Source organism: Panthera tigris, chromosome F3 (assembly GCF_018350195.1).
Source record: "Panthera tigris isolate Pti1 chromosome F3, P.tigris_Pti1_mat1.1, whole genome shotgun sequence".
Taxonomy (NCBI): domain Eukaryota; kingdom Metazoa; phylum Chordata; class Mammalia; order Carnivora; family Felidae; genus Panthera; species Panthera tigris.
Genome location: NC_056678.1, coordinates 66,677,296 through 66,698,209, shown reverse-complemented (window position 1 = coordinate 66,698,209; position 20,914 = coordinate 66,677,296). Strand labels below are relative to the sequence as shown.

General features: G+C 46.9%; 1 protein-coding gene across 2 annotated transcripts in view; it reads right to left on the bottom strand.

The window, feature by feature from the left end:
* The window catches only part of LOC102954743 (Fc receptor-like protein 2), a 43,424-nt gene extending 25,548 nt beyond the window's left edge, over positions 1 to 17,876 (bottom strand). The window contains exons 1-12 of one of the 2 annotated variants that reach the window (XM_015538445.2): positions 17,709 to 17,876; positions 16,314 to 16,334; positions 14,106 to 14,378; positions 13,572 to 13,856; positions 11,844 to 12,131; positions 11,172 to 11,450; positions 10,778 to 10,891; positions 6,318 to 6,345; positions 5,221 to 5,306; positions 4,915 to 4,980; positions 3,248 to 3,279; positions 1,160 to 3,164 (exon numbers count right to left, since the gene is read on the bottom strand). In XM_015538445.2, the coding sequence (XP_015393931.2) occupies positions 3,126 to 3,164; positions 3,248 to 3,279; positions 4,915 to 4,980; positions 5,221 to 5,306; positions 6,318 to 6,345; positions 10,778 to 10,891; positions 11,172 to 11,450; positions 11,844 to 12,131; positions 13,572 to 13,856; positions 14,106 to 14,378; positions 16,314 to 16,334; positions 17,709 to 17,739 (1,542 nt within the window). In that variant the 5' untranslated portion in view covers positions 17,740 to 17,876 and the 3' untranslated portion in view covers positions 1,160 to 3,125. Of the gene's footprint in view, positions 1 to 1,159; positions 3,165 to 3,247; positions 3,280 to 4,914; positions 4,981 to 5,220; positions 5,307 to 6,317; positions 6,346 to 10,777; positions 10,892 to 11,171; positions 11,451 to 11,843; positions 12,132 to 13,571; positions 13,857 to 14,105; positions 14,379 to 16,313; positions 16,335 to 17,708 lie in introns of those variants that run through there. The other variant, XM_042976001.1, reaches the window with a different exon arrangement.
* Positions 17,877 to 20,914: the final 3,038 nt, after the last annotated feature.

Sequence of the window (20,914 nt, the reverse complement as noted above, 5' to 3'; positions counted from 1 at the left end):
TTGGTGGGTTTTTTTCCTTGCTGAAAGACGTGAGGGAGCTTATTATGTAACAGAACATACTCAATTGGTTAGGAAACTGCCAGATATTATTCATAAAGTATTTATAGTAGTTTGAAAATAGACCCTGTAAGTCACTAAGAAAAAAGAATTAAAAAAATGCATGAAAGGCTACCCGTTGGGTGTTAGAGTCAACGCTTCACCGCAGTGTTGGGGGGCAGAAGTCTCACCCAGAGAGCACTCCGCCCTCCAATCTGCCTCTTCCTGTCTCAGCAGTGTGTATTTATGATCGTTACTGTAAGCTTTTGTTAGGCACCTACTTTCCGCCCGTTTATGTATTTCCAAGGTGCGGATTAGAGAGAAGAGCCTGAAGCCATCTTGTCCACAAATGGGAAGTTTTTAATGGAAAAGAAACAAAACCCAAACGCTAGTGAAACAGAAGAGGTCTGTGAGCCAGGGCCCTCTGGGTTTGATCCTGGCTTCCTCACCTAGAAGGCAAGGGCGACGAAGATTACTCTTTTCAGCGAGGTTGCTTCCCTTGTGCTCTGTGATGCGGTGCCCGGGACGCTGATGGGCCCTTCGCACGACCACTGGGATCTCTCGGGAAAAATTCTGCCAGGTTATGGTCTGACTCTGAATAGAGCCTTAGGTTTTGATCTCTCTCAACTGTAACACTATCCAAAGTGTTGACTTAGAAACAAGGATATTCACTGCAATAGTGTCTATCACAGTGAGTGACTGTCATTACCCCAAACGAGTAATTTACAGAACAAATTACCATGTATCCACACGTACAAAGCAATGCCACAAAGATCTTTGATCATTTATTAGTATGAAAACATCACAGAATTTTTTTGACTAAAAACCGATGACAGTAATGATTCCTTTAAAATCACATATTTATGGGGGCGTCTGGGCGGGTCAGTCAGTTAAGCATCTGGCTTTGGCTCAGGTCAAGATCTCACGGTTCAGGCTCTGTGCTAACAGTGCAAAGCCCGCTTAGGATCCTGTGTCTCCCCTCTCCCCGTCTCTTCCCGCCCCCCCCCCCATTCACATGCTCTTACGTTCTCTCTCAAAAATAAATAAACATTTAAAACTAAATCAGTAAAATCACCTATTTAGGTATATGAGAGCACATCCATAGAAGACATTCTGGCTGATGGATCTTGAAACCCTAGTAAAATTGTCTGAGTGATGGAAGTAGGAGTGAGTTTAATGGTTATCTTTTTCATTGTCTGTATTCCCAGTTTTTCTACAATGAAGATCTATTACCTTATGTATTAAAATCCATAGGTTTTGGTGGCTCCCTTCAGCTCCAAGTGTCAGCCCCTCAGGTTGCAGAACAGGTCGTAGGCATGTGTGTGAAGTGTGTGGACCAGAGGAGCGTTAAGTGTCAGCTCTTACTCAGGCAGTCCCCGTCTATGGATCAGCGTGGCCACTGGCTACTTAGCCATTGGAACAGACCCTGGTAACATGGAGGGATTCCTGACCTGACTGCCTAGAATTTCCCACTGGTTCTCGCAAGCCAGAAATAGCTAGATAAGTAACTTGTAATGAATAAATGTGACTTAGAGTGGCTTAGTGGGAGGCTGAGCAGAGATACATCAAATTACCTAGGTCCCTATATATAGTCTTGGTATGTTCCCTAGAAGTTTTCACACCAGAGTTACTATTAATCACGAGGCTGTGTATACCCTCCAGGGATAGTTGGGTGTAAAGAACAGCGAGGAGAGGTTCATCACTGCTAAAATGGTACCAGGGTTAACGGTCAGACTGAGATTACCCTCACCCTGTCACAATTAGATTGTTGGGATCATGCTAATTCTCAGTCCCTGATGCTCAGAGCTCAGTAGTTTGGTGGTCTTGCCAAGATTGCATCGTTGTCTCAGCATAAAATTGAAATAATCATTGTAACCATTCTTAGTTATTTATTTTTGTCTGATACGCTTCAAATTTGATGTGTGTGGCTTATGAAATATTCCAAATTATCTCTGTGTAGATTAACGATCAAACCCAAGCCTGCAGTCAATTATGTCCTTCCCGTTGGTGACCTACCTTTTTCAGGGAGTGGATTATAAGAGATGCTAACCGAGGAGGTATTTCAGTAAAGATTCTGGTTGTATTTGATAGTTATTTTGTTAGAGATTCTCATCTCAACGTTTTGAACTTTCTTTGTACCGGGCTTGAGGCTAAGTGATCATTATGCATATTTTATTTAAGGAATACTTCTTTAGTGCTAACAATGCCAGACACTGTTCCAGGTGATTTATGAACATTTAATCCTCATAATAACCTGTAGGTTTTGCCCATTTAAAGGTGAAGAAATGGAGGCACAGGGAGGTTAAGTGGTTGGTTCAAGACCATGTGATTAGTGGGGGATGGGGTTGGGACACTGCCCCAGGCAAAGGGTCCCAAGGGCTGTGGTCTTCTTACCCCTTATATGAGGGTGCCAATGAATGTAATGGCCATTGTCCATTTCAAACAGATGTAAATACCCTTGTTGTTTTTACATCAATGTGAATTGATTACGTTACAATGAATGTAACGGCCACTGACCATTTCAAACAGAGGTAAATACCCTTGTTGCTTCTACATCAATGTGAATCAGAGTACAAACCAAACATTCAAGAATGGACAAATAAAGCAAGCTCATTCAAGATGCTGTTCCCTCCCACAAACTCAACCCTACATTCTCACAAAAGCAAGAGAGGATTCATTTAAAACTTGAGAGGTCTGTGGAGACAAAGGACAATGAGGTCCCAGTTTGGAAGAGAAAGCAAAGCCCAGAAATGGATTCTGTTCACATCATCTCAGAGTAGGTGTAGGCAAAAGCTCGTCTCTCTTGTTCATTTCTCTTTCTCAACTCTTCGAACATTGAACCTTAAGAGCAGGTAACAGAGATAATCTCACTGCACGGTATCTGGGGTACAATAACACTTCAACCAATGTTGAATGAACAGAAGGAGACATTGGGAAAGAACATGATAACAAAAATGGCAGCCTGCTCATCCCCTGGAGCACATTCTGTCTGTGAGAGGTCATGAGGGTTGGGCGTCTTTATAAGGTTTTATGTAGCCTTTAGTGCTGTTCCATCTTTGTTGGTGATCTGCCCCGCATTCCTCCAAGTGTTACATCTCCTTCACGCCAGAGTAGATGACGTGGGGGTCCTAGGAGAGATGCACAGGTGAAGGAAGAGAAGGAACACGGTGGAGGGAGACAAGATGGGGAACCTTCCAGGAGTCGAGCTTACCTTGTTCTCCAAAATTGTCCTTCTGGTGTTTTCTGTGGAGGAAAAAATATTACTGAGCTCTTGGGTTTCCACTTAGACCTCATTCCCAGACTTGATGCACCAGAGCACAGGATGGCTGTTCTTAACGTGTAGGTTTCCAGCTTCTTCCGCTCTGATGTAAACTCCATGCCTTAATGTTGTCCCCTCTGAAGTCCTTCTAAGACCACCCATGCTCTAAGCCCTCCACCAACCCTTGCTGAACAAAATCCTTCTTCTCTTTGATGCAACTTCTGTGGATTATTGACAATATTCTGTGAGGGCTCACTTTCCCGTCATCTCTCTATGTTCTTCAGATAACAACCACAGTGGTTCATGCTCCATAGAGAAGGAACCAGAAGACCCAGATAAGGGGGGTGGGGAGATCCTGAGTCACACCAGCTTGAGGGCATGGTGGCTGCTTCTTTCTCCCTTCACTGCAGGTGGGCAGTGTGGGACTGAATCTCCTCCCTGCCCTTGGTCACCCATCAACACCTGCAGGGAAACCGGCTGTGCTGCTGGTGGCCACTGGCTCCTACAGAAGTAGCTGGGAGCACAAAGCCCATGTTTGAAGACTGCAGCTTCAAGGGCACTGTGGCTGCAGCCTGAAGGACATGGCTCTGAACAGCTAAAGAACCACTGTCTCGATCCTTGCAAGGCTGCCCGTGGCTACGCACATTCTCTAGATTAGGATGATTTGTTCAGTAACACCTTCCATGTCACCTCCACATGGCAGGTCCTTTAAAAGAGGCTCTGCAATGACCCTCTTCAGCTGGGACAATTCCCCCTGGGCTTTAGCTACCATACTTCAGGGATCCTCACTCTTCAACCACGTGGATGGAGCTAGAGGGTATTATGCTAAGCGAAATTAGCAGTCAGAGAAAGACAACTATCATAGGACTTCACTCATGTGTGGAATTTAAGATACAGAACAGATGAACATAAGGAAAGAGAAGTAAAATAATATAAAAGCAGGAAGGGGAACAAAACATGAGACTCTTAAATACAGAGAACAAACTGAGGGTTGCTGGAAGGGTTGTGGCTGGGGGGATGGGCTAAATGGGCAAGGGGCGTTAAGGAGGACACTTGTTGGGATGAGAACTGGGTGTTATGTATAAGGGAGGAATCTGGAATCTACTCCTGAAATCAGTATCACACTATATGCTGACTAATTTGGATATAAATTAAAAAATAAAGATATAAATAAGTATGTAAAGTCCCCAAAGAAAGATTGAAATTTGAGTAGTTGAGTACTTTCGTTAGTATTAATAATGAAATTTGACTTGTTGAAATGGATAATGGTCATATTATGCTCAACTTTAAAAAAAGAAAATAAAAAAATAAAAGATATTCTCACTCTTACCTGACTTGATTTTTGTATCCCAGATCCTCCCTAATTGTCTATTCTCAACTGACCATCTGTTTTTGTGTGTGTGTGTGTGTGTGTGTGTGTGTGTGTGTGTGTGTGCGTGTGTGTGTGTGTGTTTTAATTCAGCTTCTCCACAAGAACCTTCCTGCAAATATCTCTTGCTCCCTCTTGGGTCTGCAGATTTCACATCAAGGGCAAGGATTGTATTAAAGCCTCCACTGCACATCCGGTCCCACTTTCTTGGGAAGATGCATCTGACAAGAACCACTCTGGAGTTTCTCACCTGAGTCTTCTGGTAGCTGGATGCTACAGACAAAGGAATAAACCACATCCCCATCTCCAGGGTCCACTGCAGGGAGAAGACAATGGTTCACAGGTGTCCGTGGACAAGGGTTCAAACTTCATATGTGCCTTCCCAGTCCCCTGCTCCGTGACTGTCCTCCCAACCCCAGCATGATTCTGAGGGTCGCTTCTTTATTGAGACTGGGCCTCTTGGAGGCAGGGCGTCCAGACCACCCCATGGTTTTCTCCACCTGCTTTCTTCCCTCCCAGCCGCAGCTCTGGAGCCCCTTCTAGTGGGGAGACTCACCATTGACATAATCTGGCTGCAGGTCCTCGATGGCTGGGGATGGGTTGGAGGGGGTGGACGCCTGAGAATTTGCACTGGGAACACCTCTAAGAGAAAGGAAACTCACTACATGACAGTTTCCAGGGAAAGAGCAAGAACAGAGAGGAGGCAGGCTGGGGAGAGACTGGGGAGAAGCCAGGAAGATACAGCACTTGGCTCTGGTGATTTGGTGGCCCTTTGTCTAGACTCTCAGGGGTGGTCTTTCAGGCGTCACTTCAGGGGGGCAGGCGGAGACAGGCCACATAATCACAATGTCCTTTCCTAACGACTAAGCCAAACAGGCACCCCCACAATGTACTTCTTTAATAAGATGGCCACTCTGATCTGGCAAAAATATTCTATTCCTCGTCTTTAGCTTTTTCAAAAGTTATAAGTAAGATAATGATATTGCCCCTGCTTTAATTTTTTTTTTCCTATAAACTCTCCTTAGAACTTCATCTGTGTCTTTCTTATCAGTTTCTTTCTCTCTCTTTTGTTTATTGTACACATCTTATATTCTCCATGACACAATATGTCCCCTGTGGAAATAAATCTCATTTTATGCATACTTTCACACCTTTAAATATCTAACAAAAACTTGCTCATACATTGTAAGTACTCCATAAATAATCTTGGTTATGTGAATTACGAAATTCACTTAGAAATATCGAATCCTGGTGTGCCTGGGTGGCTCAGTTGGTTGAGTGTCTAACTCTTAGTTTTGGTTCAGGTCATGATCCCAGGGTTGTGTTGGGCTCCACGTTGAGCTTGGAGTATGCTTGAGATTCTGTTTCTCTCTCTCTCTCTCTCTCTCTCTACCCCCCCTCTGCCCCTCCCCTATTCATGCTCACTCTCTCAAAATAAAAAAATTAAACAAGAAATACCGAATCCTATGAAGATAACACCTAGAATTGTGGCCTGAGACAGCACCCTGATAGCAGAAATGTAGTGAATAGACACGGGTGAGTGTCACAGAGAGATACTGTGTAATTTGCGCAAGCAGAAGGAGCAGAAAGTATTTAAAATTGTGAATGAGGAAGGTCTCTGGAGTTCCCAGTTTCAATAGGAAAAGTTCTCACCTGAGTGCATTAGTGACAGAGTGTCTTCCTGAAAATCAGATGAAGGAACATTCATTTTAGAGGAGGAGGCTTTAGCTCTTAAAACTCTCACCCAACTTAATCACATGTTGTTACCGGCAGGATGTAGGACACAGAGTAGGGATCCAGTTATATTGTGTCCTGATAACTACTTGTTCCCTCCGACGTGGTCGGTTGTCGGTTGGACAATCCATTCTTTTTTCCCCACTGATTTGACATACCACTTCAGACGGCAAACCCCACGGGCATGGGTCACTGTTTCTGGATTTTTTTATTGCTGTTTTGATTGTTGCAAAAATATATGTTAACTGCTGGTGACTTTACTGCTTTCCTTATTTGGACTTTGAGGGTTCTCACTTTTTAGATGTTCTGATATTAGCAACTCCAAGTCTAAAGCAGTGGTCTTGGGGTAAGGCTTGATGTAGACATTCATAGGACCCAATGGGCCCTCCTTTGCACCGTTTAGCTTTTCGGGGAGATGTAGAACAAGAAACATGGCGTCTCAGCATGGAAGTATGGGCTGTGTCACCAGAGGGAGTCTTTACAGTGTCAAGAAACTCTTTCCTGGTCCTTCACCTAAGAGCTGAGGGGACAGGTCCACATGGATGGGAGCAGGGACCACTACAAGGGACACAGTTAGTCTCAAGGGTTGCATTGCACTTGGGGGTATGCCCACTGTGCCTCCCATCAAACATTTGTAATCCCACCCAGAGCCCTTCTGGTTTAAGTGCAGCTCAGCAAACATGAAAAACCTCGCCTGATAATACAGCCAGCGCTCCAACTTTATCAGGATTTCAGGAGACAGTGTTGGAAGGCTAACCTAAGTGTATTCTCCAAAGAGAATGAGGAACTAATTTATTTTCTTCAAGGAAAGGAAGAATGACCTCAGGATTTTCTACCAAGCCAAACAGTCACTCAACCATAAGGCAAGGCACACATATCTTCAAACAGTATGAAATCAGGGTGTGTGATCCTAGCAACTCCTTACTGAATACATTATTTTAAAAATGGATTTAAAATGGACGTCTTAAGCACTTTTGAATATTAACAAAAGTCGATGAAATCTTGGCTTCCAAAGAAAACTTCAAAAATAGTCTATAAAGTGAGTATGATATCAACAATCTTAGATCTTAGTGGAGCAGATAATTCACAACAAAACCATGAAGAAACCTAGATGTGTCTATAACTTGTACATTTAAGGGAATTAAGTCTTAAGGTGCTGAGTGCATGGATAAATATATAAGACAGAGGAAAGCAAATACATTAAATATCTGATTTGTTCTAGAGAATAGGACCAACGGGAAAAATGCTGCAACTAACAAAAGCAGAAATTTCAGATTTTGAAAGCAAACTGGTAGATGAAATAAATGATTCTAGGAGCTTCACTTTGCAATCCAGAGGATGGATATGCTGTGCCATTCAAGAACGTGAACGAGAAAGAACAGAGGACGGGAAGCGAGAAGAATCACAGGGAAGCACAGGACTTCATTCAGTTCCAAGGAAGGAAATTTGGAAGCCTGGATAAAACAGGTACTTTTCTAGGAAAAGTCCCCAGAAGATAAAGGAAACGTGAACAGAATGTGGCGTCAGGATGGGGTGTGTTCTGCTGCATTAACAAGCGAGGCTCAACTTGTGGGGGATTTGCGTTTGCAAATTTCCCATTTGTGCTGCAGACCTGTCAGAAGTCTGCTGGTGGGGGAGTGTCTGTCACCACAGTCACTCAGGGACTGAGGCTGCCAGAGGCCACACCAGCCGGAGACACTGTCCGCTCAGCATGTGTGTGCCTGGTCACCGTCACACGGGAAGGAGAAGGGGCATCAGCGCCTCACTCGTAAATACTTCTGACAGGAAACAACATGTACTGCTTCTGCGGACCTGTCTCTGGCCACATGGAACTTCAAGGAGACAGGGAAACACAGACTGTCCACATGCCTGGAAGTAAAGGAGGGCTGGGTGAACATTAGCAGCGTCTCTCACAAGATTGGTTACAAGAGCAGAAACAGAGAAAGTTCCAGAAGACCTGCTCCCCCAAAGCCCCACCAGGCGAAGGTTCCATAGGGGAGCATGTAAACTCTTTAAAAAACAGATAATTAGACTGCTATGTAAACTATTCTAGAACATACAAAAATATAAAAAGTAGGATAATGTTGAGCTTCCTTTTGCAAAAATAGAGTAACATGGAGTACAAAACCCGGAAAAGATCACGATAACGACAAAGCTGGCAAATGTCACACATTACCATCAAGGAAGAAAACTTCAAAAGAATGCTAGTTTTTCTTAAAAATGCACCATCAAAATTGGGGTTTTTATCAGGAGTGCAAAGATGAGTCAACATTAAGTATTCTGGTATAATTTAATTAATTGATTTAATAGATGAAAGAGAAAGATTATATTATTATCTTCACAGGCACTAACAAGGTATTAGCAAAAATTAAAAGTTGTTTCTGAGAAGTAGTCTTGATAAAATAAGAAAACTGGAACTTCTCTAGAAGGAGTATTTGAATATAGTATATAGCAGAGAAATACTAGAAAAATTTCCCTCAAAAACAAGGGCTAGACAAGCGCATCCACGTAACATAACATTTCAGAGGCCCTTGGGCATATAATTAGATGTGAAAAATAAATTGCTTAAAAATTGGAAAAGAGAAAGTAAATGTTTTATTGCTTTGTAGATTGTTTCTATATTAAAAAAAAACAATAGTATATTGGTGTATAACTTGAAAGAGTGGGAGAATTCAACACAGTGGATGAATTAGAAATTATTTTAGAAAAACAACCTCCCTCTTCATAGACATATGTTTATCAGTTAAAAACCATAGCGAAAGAAAAAACAATATCACAATTCCTTAGTCTTAGATGGTCTGTTTAAAAATATAACTTCCGCTGAACTTGAAAAAACTGAGCTACATTTTCACCATCTGGAAAAGGAATGACTGATGACTTTCCAAAATTTCTCTCACTCGGTGGTAGTTGATAGGTCTAAGGGAACATTTTGTAGGAGCTTAAAAAGTTTATCTTGCGACTCTGTTGTCGTCTATGCTTGTCCTGTATCTTACAGATTAATAAATGACACCTCAGGATGCCTGGGTGGCTCACTCGATGAAGCGTCTGACTTCAGCTCAGGTCATGATATCACAGCTCGTGGGTTCAAGCCCCACCTTGAGCTCTGTGTTGACAGCTCAGAGCCTGGAGCCTGCTTCAGATTCTGTGTCTCCCTCTCTCTCTCTCTCAAAAATAAAATAAATATTTTTTAAAATTTTAAAGAAAAAAATGACACCGCTGGAGCTGGGGAAACTTGCAAGAGGAGAATTGTTCAGGTCAAGAGTCTCTATGTGCAGGCTTGAGGCTTTCTGACCAGGCCAGTGTTGACACTGGATCTTAGCTCTGCCCTCTACTGGATGTGAGCACCTCGGCCCACTCAACTTCCCCAAGACTGTTAAACCTGGACCATGATGCACACTTCCAAATGATTTTTTTATAATTACACATAATATGTGTAAACTCGTCATACGTAACAGATGCAATAGTTGGTCATTGGCAACGTGTTTTGGCTAGCAGTATGCTGGTAGGGATCAGTATGAGCTACCCCTTCGAGGAGTTTCCTAAATTCTTGGTCTTAAAAATAACGTTACAAAGATAATGCACGGTCGTGCTAACACGGCAGAGGCTTTATGGGAGTGTTGGTTATGGAAGGTGGGGTCTCGTGCTTCTAGGGATGGTGGAGGAAATGGAACTGGCCTTTTTTCTGAGAACTGGAGATATTGGACAAAATCCTGGTGGAAGTCTATGTACTGGTGTTGAAGAGGGGACAGGACAGGGTAGAGCCTCCCAGGCCAGGTTGGAGAGGGGAGATGCTCCAGGAGAGAGGCCTAGGTCTGGAACTGCTGGCCCCCCATGGCACTTGCTTCCGGAAGTCTGGTGGGAGGAAGGCAGGGACTGGCATGGTGGTGATTCGTGTGGAAATCTAAAAAACATGGCTGCGAGTTCTTTAACATTTAGAGCTGTCTTTGGAGTGGAGACTGTGCCCTCTCCCCTTGCATCCGGGCAAGTGTTAGGTACGGGACCTGATGAGATTGTGGTGGACATGCGTGACACTGGGGTCTGAAATTAGTTGGAAAAAGACATTGCAGACTCACTACCACACTTGCTTCTGAAGCAGAAGCCACCATGTAAAACTGTGACGTGTAAAAAGAATTGATGAGATTTGGGGAGCTTCCTTCCCTCCTTCCTTCCTTCCTTCCTCCTTCTTCCTTTCCTCCCTCCCTCCCTTCCTCTCTCCCTCCCTTCCTCCCTTCCTTTCTTTTTTTCTTTTCCTTTCTCTCTCTCTCTCTTTCCTTCCTAATTTCTTAATTTCTCAATTCTCCTTTCCTGTCCAATCTCTATCAGTAATGGAAAAGTTCACAGCAATAAAGGACAATGAAAACAAACAGTAGATGACCAACCGGGTGTCTTGTGGAACCTGCAGTAAAACAGCAGAGCAGCACCAACACAAGCAGGGACACCCAGCAGCCCGAGAGCTCTGTCTGTGACATGTTCTTCTCTGTAGCTGCTGGTCCCTGAGGGAAGAGACCAGCGCGTCAGCCTCAGAGGGTAAAGGCTGGAATCCCCATCAATACTATGCAGGAATGGTGGTCACGCAACGTTATCTAAGTGTAACGTGCACTTTCCAGGTTAGTGTGGAGAAAAAGAGGCGGCCAGGCACCGAGACCACCTTCTCCAACCTCCCACCACCTAGACCTCCACCTACCTTCCGAAACCCCAATATGGTACCAATGAAGATGGATGGGGCAGAGCCACTGGTCATAATGCTCCTGTATCCAGGGACCATCAACCCACCTGAGAGGCTGAGTGGCACCACCTCACTGCGCTGGGCCCCGAGACCATTGTCGGCCTCGCAGGAGTAGTTTCCAGAATGTTCTGCGGTCAGAGACAGGTTGAAGGACGCTCCTCCTCCAGAGGGGGCTGAGCTGTTCCCCAGGGGGACGTCCTCGTGATAAAACCGGTACAGGATGGGGGGAGAGCCCCTCTGGACCTCGCAGCGAAGCTCTACCACGTCCCCCTCCACGGCCTGGGCCCTGGGTGCTGTGATGGATAGGATTGGGCAGGACGCTGGGACTGAGGGAGACAGGGAGCCGTGGACAGGGTTTGTGAGGACGTGGCGGACACAGACCCCCAGACTAGGACCTCAGCAACGGGCCTGGCCTCTCCGACCCTCAACAACGTCTTTAAGAATTTGGGAGAAAATCAATTCTGGGGAATTATCTGGAGACACGGTCATGTGTAATTCTCAGCGTGTGTTTTTCTAATGCCAGTCCAGCCCCCTTTGTAATTCCCTTCTAGGAAAAGAAAGACATCCACAGTTTAACTTGCAAGGGTAACCCATCCTTCCATTGCTGTTGGTGTTGCATAGCACCGACCCCTGGACCCTCCAGCCCCTTCCTCGGGACCCCCAGGACTGTGGCCTTGGCTCTGGGATTTCTGTCTGGGCTGAATCAGAGCGCAACTCACTTCTCACAAGGATACTCAGCACCTTGCTCTGGATGGGGCCATGGCCGTTGTCCGCTCTGCAGTAATAACGGCCAGCATCGCGCTCCTGCACGGCTGGGACCTCCAGCTCCCCCGACAGGGAACGCTGGGTCTTCTTCCCCACGCTGGTTCCTGTGGCCTCTCTGTGCCAGGAAAATGTGATGTTTCCTGTGCCTTCGGTCACCGAGCAGAGCAGGACCAGGTTCCTTCCTTCGATCACCTGGCCCCTGGGGGCCCGCATCTCTAAGCTTACGTTAGAGACAGGCACTCCTAGACGGACAGAAGATGGCAGGTGAGAACCTGACCGCGGAGGACTCTGGGACCAGGTGGCGCAAGAAGTGGGTGCACGGGCGTTGCCCCCGTAATCCACTGTAAGTACAGAAAGGTGGGGGATCCGCAGCGAGTGCCCTTGAAGAATGTGGATAAGACACTGCATGCCCCAACCCCAGTCCCACCTAATTTCAGGGCGTCACTAAAGAACGTGTCATCTGCTCCACGAGACAGGAAGTATTTCTGGGGCGGGGGGGAGGAGTCGCTGTCCAGACCAATGCCTTGAGCACAGAGTGAGGGGGTCCCGGTAGCATCAGTCCTACCTTGGAAGAGACGCTGCTCCCACTAACAATATCTGTGACCATTCCTTCGTTATTCCCAATTTCAAGGCTCAACACGAATCACCACCCCTCCTCCGACTGCTTAGTTCACTCTGATTTCTGCTTTCTCTGATGCTTCGCTTAGCCGCCTTCACTGGAGCACCGTGGTGCCTTCTAATAAACCAGCTTGGGTTGAAAGCCAGCATGTGGGGCTGTAGACAGAGCCACTGTGGAGCATGTGCCCAGCCCACTGCTAAATGCAAAGGCACCCAGGGATCATTGAAGGCATGACTGAAGGACATTACTTTAATAAAGAAGAGAAAGATTATAAGGAGTGTTTAAAAGAGAAGAAGAAAAGCCCCAAATGGAGTATTTGTCCTTCACTGACGGCCAACTGAGACTTAATTATGGTTTCAGCCAATCCTAGGGATGTGACCTTCTAATGTTTTTTTTTTTAAGTTTCTGTATTTTGAGAGAGACAGAGAGAGTGCAAGCGAGGGGAGGGGCAGAGAAAGAGGGAGAATCCCAAGCAGGCTCCACACCATCAGTGCAGAGCCCATGGGGGGCTCGAACTCACAAGACCGTGAGATCATGACCTGAGCCGAAATCAAGAGTCAGACGCTTAACCCGCCGAGGCCCCCAGGTGCCCTGGCAATGTGACCTTCTAAAAGTCAGTCTGAAATTCCTGGATCCACACGAGGTCATCTGCATGATAAAACGAAAACCGAAAACCAAAAAAACCCCTGCAGTTTCCTCCCCACAAAGATGTCCCGGACCTGAAACGATGCTTTTTAAATTTTCTCATCACTCCCTGGCCCCACCTCCTGCCTATAAAAACCTTCCGCTTTGCGCATCTCTGAGCATCTCTCCACAGGCTGGCCGGGGTCCAGCTGACTCACGAATGGCTTGATAAAGCCAATTCAGTCTTTGTATTTGCTCCATTGGATTCCGTTTTTCAACGGGGGCTTTGTCCGATTGTCACTTTTACGAAATGCCCATTTTCTAGCTCAGTTCCCACTTTCCAGAGGGACAGGAGCTGCACAAGCTCCCGAAAGACTAGGCGTCCGGAGAGGGGCTGAAGGACCCCTGTCCCCCGGTGCTCAGACCCACTGCCACTTACTCCGCACGTGAATCTGCGACTGGAGGCTCTGTTTTCTGACGCTGGGAGTCACTGTCTCTGCCTCGCACCAGTAGGACCCTGAGTCTCCACTCCACATGGCAGGGACCCTGAGCTCTGGGGAGCTGCTCCAGCCGGACCCCAGGGCTCTGCCATCTCTAAAGAAGCAAAATCGGAGCTGGGCATCTGACCTCTGTGGAGAAAGCTTGGTCTCACAGGTCAGCGTCACTGGGTTCCCCTCGATGGCCCGGAAGGGGCTGACTGTGAGCACAGGGCGCGGAAATAGCTCTGGAAAGAAGGGTCACAGTGAGGTCCAAGGTTCCTGCTGAAAAGCCACCCCAGCAAACAAGACATTCAGACCAGCCGTGTCACCCAACACATGGTCTCCCTTCCTGCTGTCGGACTACAAGACTCGGGTCCCCCTCTGGTCGGCGTGCGGGGGTGGGGGTGGGGGGTCAGGTGCCCCTCCCAGGACCTGCCCTGCTCTGTCTGCTACCCTCCCGTCCAGCCCCTGTCCCGCAGGAGGGAAGACTGTACCTTGAACTTCAATCCTTACACTTCTTGAGGTTTTTTCCTTTTGGAAAGGAAAGATAGACCAAACAAGAGAAACAGCACAGTGATAAGTGCCACTGTCACTCAAAACTGCTCTTTGGATAGAACAGTTGGAGAGTTTGCTTAAAAACTGTAACTCTTCTCCGTCCTTGTAATATGACACCCTCTTGACTTTCCACCCGTCGTTTTTCTTCTGGCATGTCAGATCTATTCTGTCTCCTTCAAAGACGGCAGAGGGAGCCACGAGGGTCAGCCAGTCTGCAAGAGAAGGGGTGAGGGGGACGCAGATGTTGACCTGTCTCTTTGCTGTTGGGCAGCGAGAGGGTGTCCGTGTGGCCCCTTCCCCTTTCGGCAGGATGGAGGTTCCAACCCGCGCCTTAATTACTCGGGGCCGCCTCCTATGTTTGTCCTGAGGGGGTCTCTGAGTCAGCTTGGGCTGCTGTAGCAAAATACTACGCGTTGGGTGTCTTCTCGATGACAGACATTTCTTTCTCCCGGTTCGGGAGCCTAAAAGTCCAGGACCAAGGTGCCGGCGCAGCTGGGTTCTGGTGGGGTCCCTCTTCCAGGCTGTAGACTGCTGACTTCTTGTGTGTTTGCACGCGCAGCTCTCCGGCAGGCCTCTTTTTCTGAAGGCACTAATCCCATCACCAGGACCCCGCCTCCATGACCTCATGACCTCCCAAGGGCCCCACCCCCACATACCATCCGCTGGGGATTAGGGTTTCAACATGCGATTTGGGGGGTGGGGACTCAAACATTCAGCCCATTGCAGAGGTCTCAGCGTAAACTTCTTTTTCTACGTGGATGCGGGAGCGTCCTGCTGGTGCTTCTCCTGCCCGGCTCTGTCTATTGGTGATGTCACCCGGGGGACCATTGTCCTCAGGGGACACTTTGCTTTCCTGCCCCCTCTGCTTTCATCCAGCCTTTAAGGGCCCCCCCGCACTGTGCTCTGAATTCACATTCTGCCCTGTCTTCTCGCCTTGCCGTGGAGGAAACCGCCAGGGGGCCCAGATCACGGGGGAGTCAACTGGCTGTTGGAATGGGATCCAGCGTCTCAATCCTCAGAAATTGCCCCCTTGAGCATTTTCCAGAAAATTTCCCCATCCCTTCAATGAGTAATAAGGTGGAGCTGACCTTTAATCCAAGGGTCAGCTCTTAGGTGACTGACTTTCACGAGAAAAAAAGTCATTGCCAAAAATAAGCGTCCCCTGGGGCCGTTTCTCCGTACCAGACCGCGTTCAGCGTCTGGGGCATTTGCATTATATTTTAGGGTTGTAGTTGAGGATTCCGACCTCCAGGTGAGAAACTAAGCTATATCTCGACACAAATCTTCTAACGCTGTTCAACTGTAGCAGGACTGGCAGAATCTGGAGGTGCAGTGGAAGGAGGCAGAATTCGGTCACGTAAGAGACGAAGCGTCTCCTGAAACGCGGAACCAGAACCCGAGCCCTTTCACAGGAGTTGGATGAAATTTGGACGACGTGTGACTGGCTGTCCAGGCGGAGAACCAGATTTACCTGTTGGGCACTGGGGGACCATCTGGGTTATAAGACGTGGAGTTAGAAGGGCAGACGAGGTGGGTTGCGGAAACTATTAGATTAATTGGAGATGTTTGCCTTCCTGCAGTGACAGGGACCCGATCCCCCGGGGACTCGGCTGTGGGACTTATAATCAAGCTGATTCTTAAACCACGGGTACAGACTTCATCCAGAAACTGGAAGAATTCCCCGGGGAGAATGCTGTCGGGGGAAGACAGACGAGAGTCTGTCATCCCAGGACGGTTTCTTGGGGCCCCGAGAGCCCCTTCCACCGGTGGTGGCCCCGGCCGGAGAAGCATGATGGCACAGGACCGTCCGACCACGCAGAAGCTCTTAGCCAGAGCTGTGAGGACCTTCAGCCGGACCTTGTGGAGGAGCCGGGGTCCCAGGGCCTGGAGAACCATCCTCCCACATGGGCCCGTGTCCAGCCTGCACATTTCCACACGCCTCCCTCCCTGCGGGCTGCGGCCACACGGCGCACGCGGGCCTGGGCAGGCCGGGCACACCCTCCTCACCCGGCCAAGCAGAGCAGCCACGGGGCAGGCTGTCCCAGGGGAACAGTGACACCGGAACGTCTCTGAGGCCTCTCCTTGTCCTACTCTGCAGGACCTCGTGGCACCCGGACCCCGAGAACAACAGGCCAGAGGTGACTCACCTGATTTTCCATCGACTGGAGCTGTGGGGACATCAGAAACCTGAGGTTAGCCCCGAGCGTTTGCCCCCACAATTTAGAAATCTATTATCACTCGGCTAGAGTGCCCCCAAAGTTCCCATCACTCCCTTTTCTGTCCTGTACTCCATTATCACCAACAATCCCACCCCCCCAACCTCAACTGGCCCCCCCCGCTCATGTCACATCCACAAGGCAGGTGCAAACCCATCCCTGGACCGAAGGGACCACCCGAGGCACGTCCCAGGGATGGACGCTGGGTATCCAGCGACTCTCTCCTTTTCCTTGTCCTTCCCCCGTCCCCGTCGACCACCTCCACACCCGGTGTGTCGACTACACCATGACACGGCATCCCGAGTCACCAAGAGTCCATAGGGAAACACGCCCAGTCAGAGTGAGTAGTGTGAGCCCTGAAAGGCGGGGGTTTTCTGTTGTGTAAAGCCCGACCTTGTGCCTGACTTAAGCTTTGATGCTAAGGCACCCATTTCAAAGACAGTGACGGCCACAAGCTGCAGGCCAAGAGCCGGTCCCCTCCCCCCACTCTGAGGCTCTTCTGTTCTTGGGGGCTCGGTTGATTTCCGTAACTGACCATGTGGGCCACTTGGTTTATTGTCTTCTCATGCTTCAAATTCCCACTCATTCGTTTTAATTCTCCAACAAAGAGTGAGCCTCCACCCCAGGACGAGCAGAACCCCGGACCCAGGCTCTGTCTCTCCCCTCCACCTCGCTGTGCGGTCCCGGGGTGCCGTGGAACTGCCCGGCCCTGGAAGTAACAAACCTGTCGTTTTTCAAAGCTTCCTGACCATTTATGCCGAAGGGCATCTTGCCTTCTTAATAAGACCCACGAGGGCTGGACCGGCCATAACCTTGCTTACCGACAGGCGGAGAGCAGCACACAGTTTTGAAAGCCGAACCCACCTTGAGCAGATTCCCTTTCCCTGGCCACGTTTTATGTGAGAGTCCTTTTACTCATTAACAAATGTTAGCGCCTCCTGAATGTGGAGAAAGGACTCTTGTTTCCCTGGTAGCAGACGGCTAACGGAGGGGCCTCAGCAAAGAGTGTCCACGCGTCTCTGAACCCAGTCTTGGAGAGATGTGTGTGAGTAGTTCTCAGGGAGGAGTAGTAAATGTTGAAATTATGAAAACTGGATTCATGAGAACATATCCCTAATTACTAATTATCTAAGATCATAAGCCTTGAACACTAAGGGCGAGGATGCGTTACCGTCTGACTTTCCCCTCGGACTCTGCTATCTAAGCTGCAAGCAGAGACCTGAGCATTTCCACTGATCCCCGGGCTCTGATAAACCCTTAGGGCGTCCAGGGGCTGGAGACCCCGTCAGCTGCCACCTCAGTCCTGATGCACATTATGGGACTCACCAAAGATGACCAGCAGTGACCACAGCAGCATGAGGACCTGGGTCAGCTATCCGAGAAGAGACGTCCCTTTGGCCACCCGCTGGAGTCTGTGTGCAGGGAATGGAAACGGCTTTTCAAAGTAAGTTGTATACAATTAGCAAAAAAAGGAAGTAGAAGGGCTTGTCAGTGTCTGGCCGCTGTCTTCTTTCCTATAGGCGCTGAGACAATGCAGATGGTCCCTCTAGATGCAAAGAAACTCCTCCTCCTGAAGCTGATGACTGTTACACTTAACTTCTGTCTGCTGGTGCCTTGGACATGGCTGTAAGTGCTTTATGCTCACAGAGTTATTTGGTGCCCTGAGCAAGCTTCTGAAGTGCACACTATCCCAGTTACATGACTGGGGAAACTGAGGCCCCAGAGAAGGCAAGCAATTGACCAAGATCAGCATGGCCACTTTCCAGTAGCGACAGCTGGGAGTCAAACTCAGGAGGGCCCATTCCACAGTCTGGCTCTCAAACGCTGTCACATCTTACTGTGACACCATGCTTCTCAATGATCCTTAGGATAGTAGGGCCATTTCTGCAGCCACGCGGGGTTCTCGGGCAAAGATTTTTTCAGCCTTCCGGAACGGGATGTTGCTAAGATTCAAACCGCTTGTCCTGGTATCATTGAAAACGTTGTCTTCTTCCCTATTTCTAATCCATACTGCTCCCGATGCAGCCACACCCTCCAGGGCACGCATCCCCAAAGCCGGTTGTCACTCCCATTCTCATCAGAGGTGGTCCCCACAGGTGTTGTGTGTAACAGTCCCCTCGGGCAGGCTGGACAGGCAGGTGTACGTTGCCTTTTTGGACTATATGTAGCCTGAAACTTTAAATCACAAAATCATAGCTGTTTGTAACCTGTGGGCTGACTGACAGTGAAGCGATCATAGGCTCAACGTCCTCTGTTCAGGTGAATATTCACCATTGTCACTCACCATAAACGTCATCTGTTCAGGTGAATACTCAACATTATCACTGACCACAAACATAGTTTCCCTTTGGGACACGTTGGTGTCGTATGTGATGTCATACATCGTATCATCAAAGCTTTGCTTATAGCAGTGGAAAAAAAGTGCTGAAAACGCCCAAAAAGGCAGGTAAAAAAAATAAATTATATGTCCGTGTACTACCGAGCAGCCACTAAAATCATTTTGTACAATATTGAATAGCAATAAAAGTCGTTCATGATATACTGTTAAGGAAAAAGGGCTGCTGAATGCGATTTACTTGTACATTATCATCCCCTCATTTGTCCAATAAAAATGTGTGGGACTACAAACACCAAAAGTTGGTATAATCATATTTGAATAATGTAATTAAAGGTGGCTTTTATCCTCCACATTTTGCTTATCAGTGTGTTCTAGTATTCTTATATAATATATAGATTATAATTTATATTCTACATATATAGAATATAATTAGAATATAATATGGAATATAAGATAGATTATATGTTATTATATATTATTATTTAGTATATAGAACATATAGAATATTATATATGGAATATTATGATATATAATATGTTACTATAGATTCTATATATTTACAGAACATAATTCATAGAATAATATATATTCTATGTTCTATATAATAAATATTCTAGTATATATATATAAAACATTATATGTTCTAGTCTTCTATATATCTAGTGTTCTAGTATTCTTATATAATATATATAAGCATATGTTTATTTTACATTATGCATTAATGGTATATTAATACATATTATAATTATGTAATGTGTAATTCCAATATATAACATTTATTTTAGATAATATACATTAAAATAAATGTTATATGTTATAATATATAATAAAGCAAGTAAACACTATATAGTTAATATATATCATCTAAAATAAATATTACATATTAATATATAATATACATTATATAAAGTAAACATATGCTGTTTATGTATTTCTAAAAAATTCGTAAAAAATAAGGCCCAGTGTTTTTGGCCTCTCTCGCCTCAAAGTGTATCAAGCAATGCTACTTTAGCTTTCTGCAGGGCCAATGGTCCACTTGTATTTGGAAGAAGGTGTTTCTCTCCCTGGGACAGAGCTGCTCGTCCAGCCCTTGCCTGTGGAAGGGCTTCTAGACGGTCTGTGGCTCCTCCTTGTCCTGCCCAGTCAGGACGGCACAGGATTCTGAAGGACGACAGTGAATTAAGGAAGAAAATACAGAAAAAGGTGTCTGCAAAAGGTGGAGGAAGAACTGGTGATAGGTATTGGTTTTTCAGACTTCTGAGCAGATTTTTCAAAATATTTGCGATTCCATTCTGTCCTGTATGGGAATGGGGCCTCTGGAGTTGAGAATTAGCTCTTTTCCACGGCATTTTCAAACGGGAGGGGGTGTGGTTTGTGTGCCAGTGAGTGATGCAGGGGAGAGAAATATGCCTTGTCACAGTGAAGTAGGGGGGCCCTTGGGGCGGCAGCAAGTCCTTAAGATGATAGGCCTCTGGGTGCTCTCACAGCTGACAGATGGCAGACATTTGCATATGGGCGGCCATGACCTAGAGGCACATCTAAACTCAGATGCAAACTAGGGGCCGCAGCCAGAGGTGAGAAGCTCAGTGGTTCATTGGAGAACAAAGTAAATTCATGTTCAAGGTTACAGTGGAGGAAATGAAACTGGGTGGGAGGCGTGGGGGGGAGGGGGACATTGGCCAAAAGGAGAGATAGAAAGATCCTTGTGCGAGGATATTTGGCCACTGGCAAGATGGAGTCACAGGTGCCACAGGGAGGCAGAGTTCTATAAAGACTCGAAATCCTCTCGGATAGACCAGGTAGACTCTTGGCTTGGAGATTCCGAGGGTTGCAGCATACACAAGGGTTCTCTGTCAGACGCAGAGCAACAGTGTCCCTGTCAACTCTGTCCAGTGTCTTGGAAGGGACGTCAGGTACAATGCCAAGGCGGGTGTGTAGGGATTGAGACAGAGACAGAGTCTTCATGAAATACAACTCAGAACAAAATAAATACCATCTCCCATTTGAGGAAGTTACTAGGATAGTCACAATAAGAAAATGAAGCTGGATAACTTCAGAGGTCTCTGTTGTATTTGGTTGACCTTGGGGCCACAAGGCCGCGATGACCGAATGAAATGTCACCACGTATGCGATCTCTTATCACAGGAATTGTTGTACACATGGTGGGAGACATGGTCATAACTCACAGCCATCA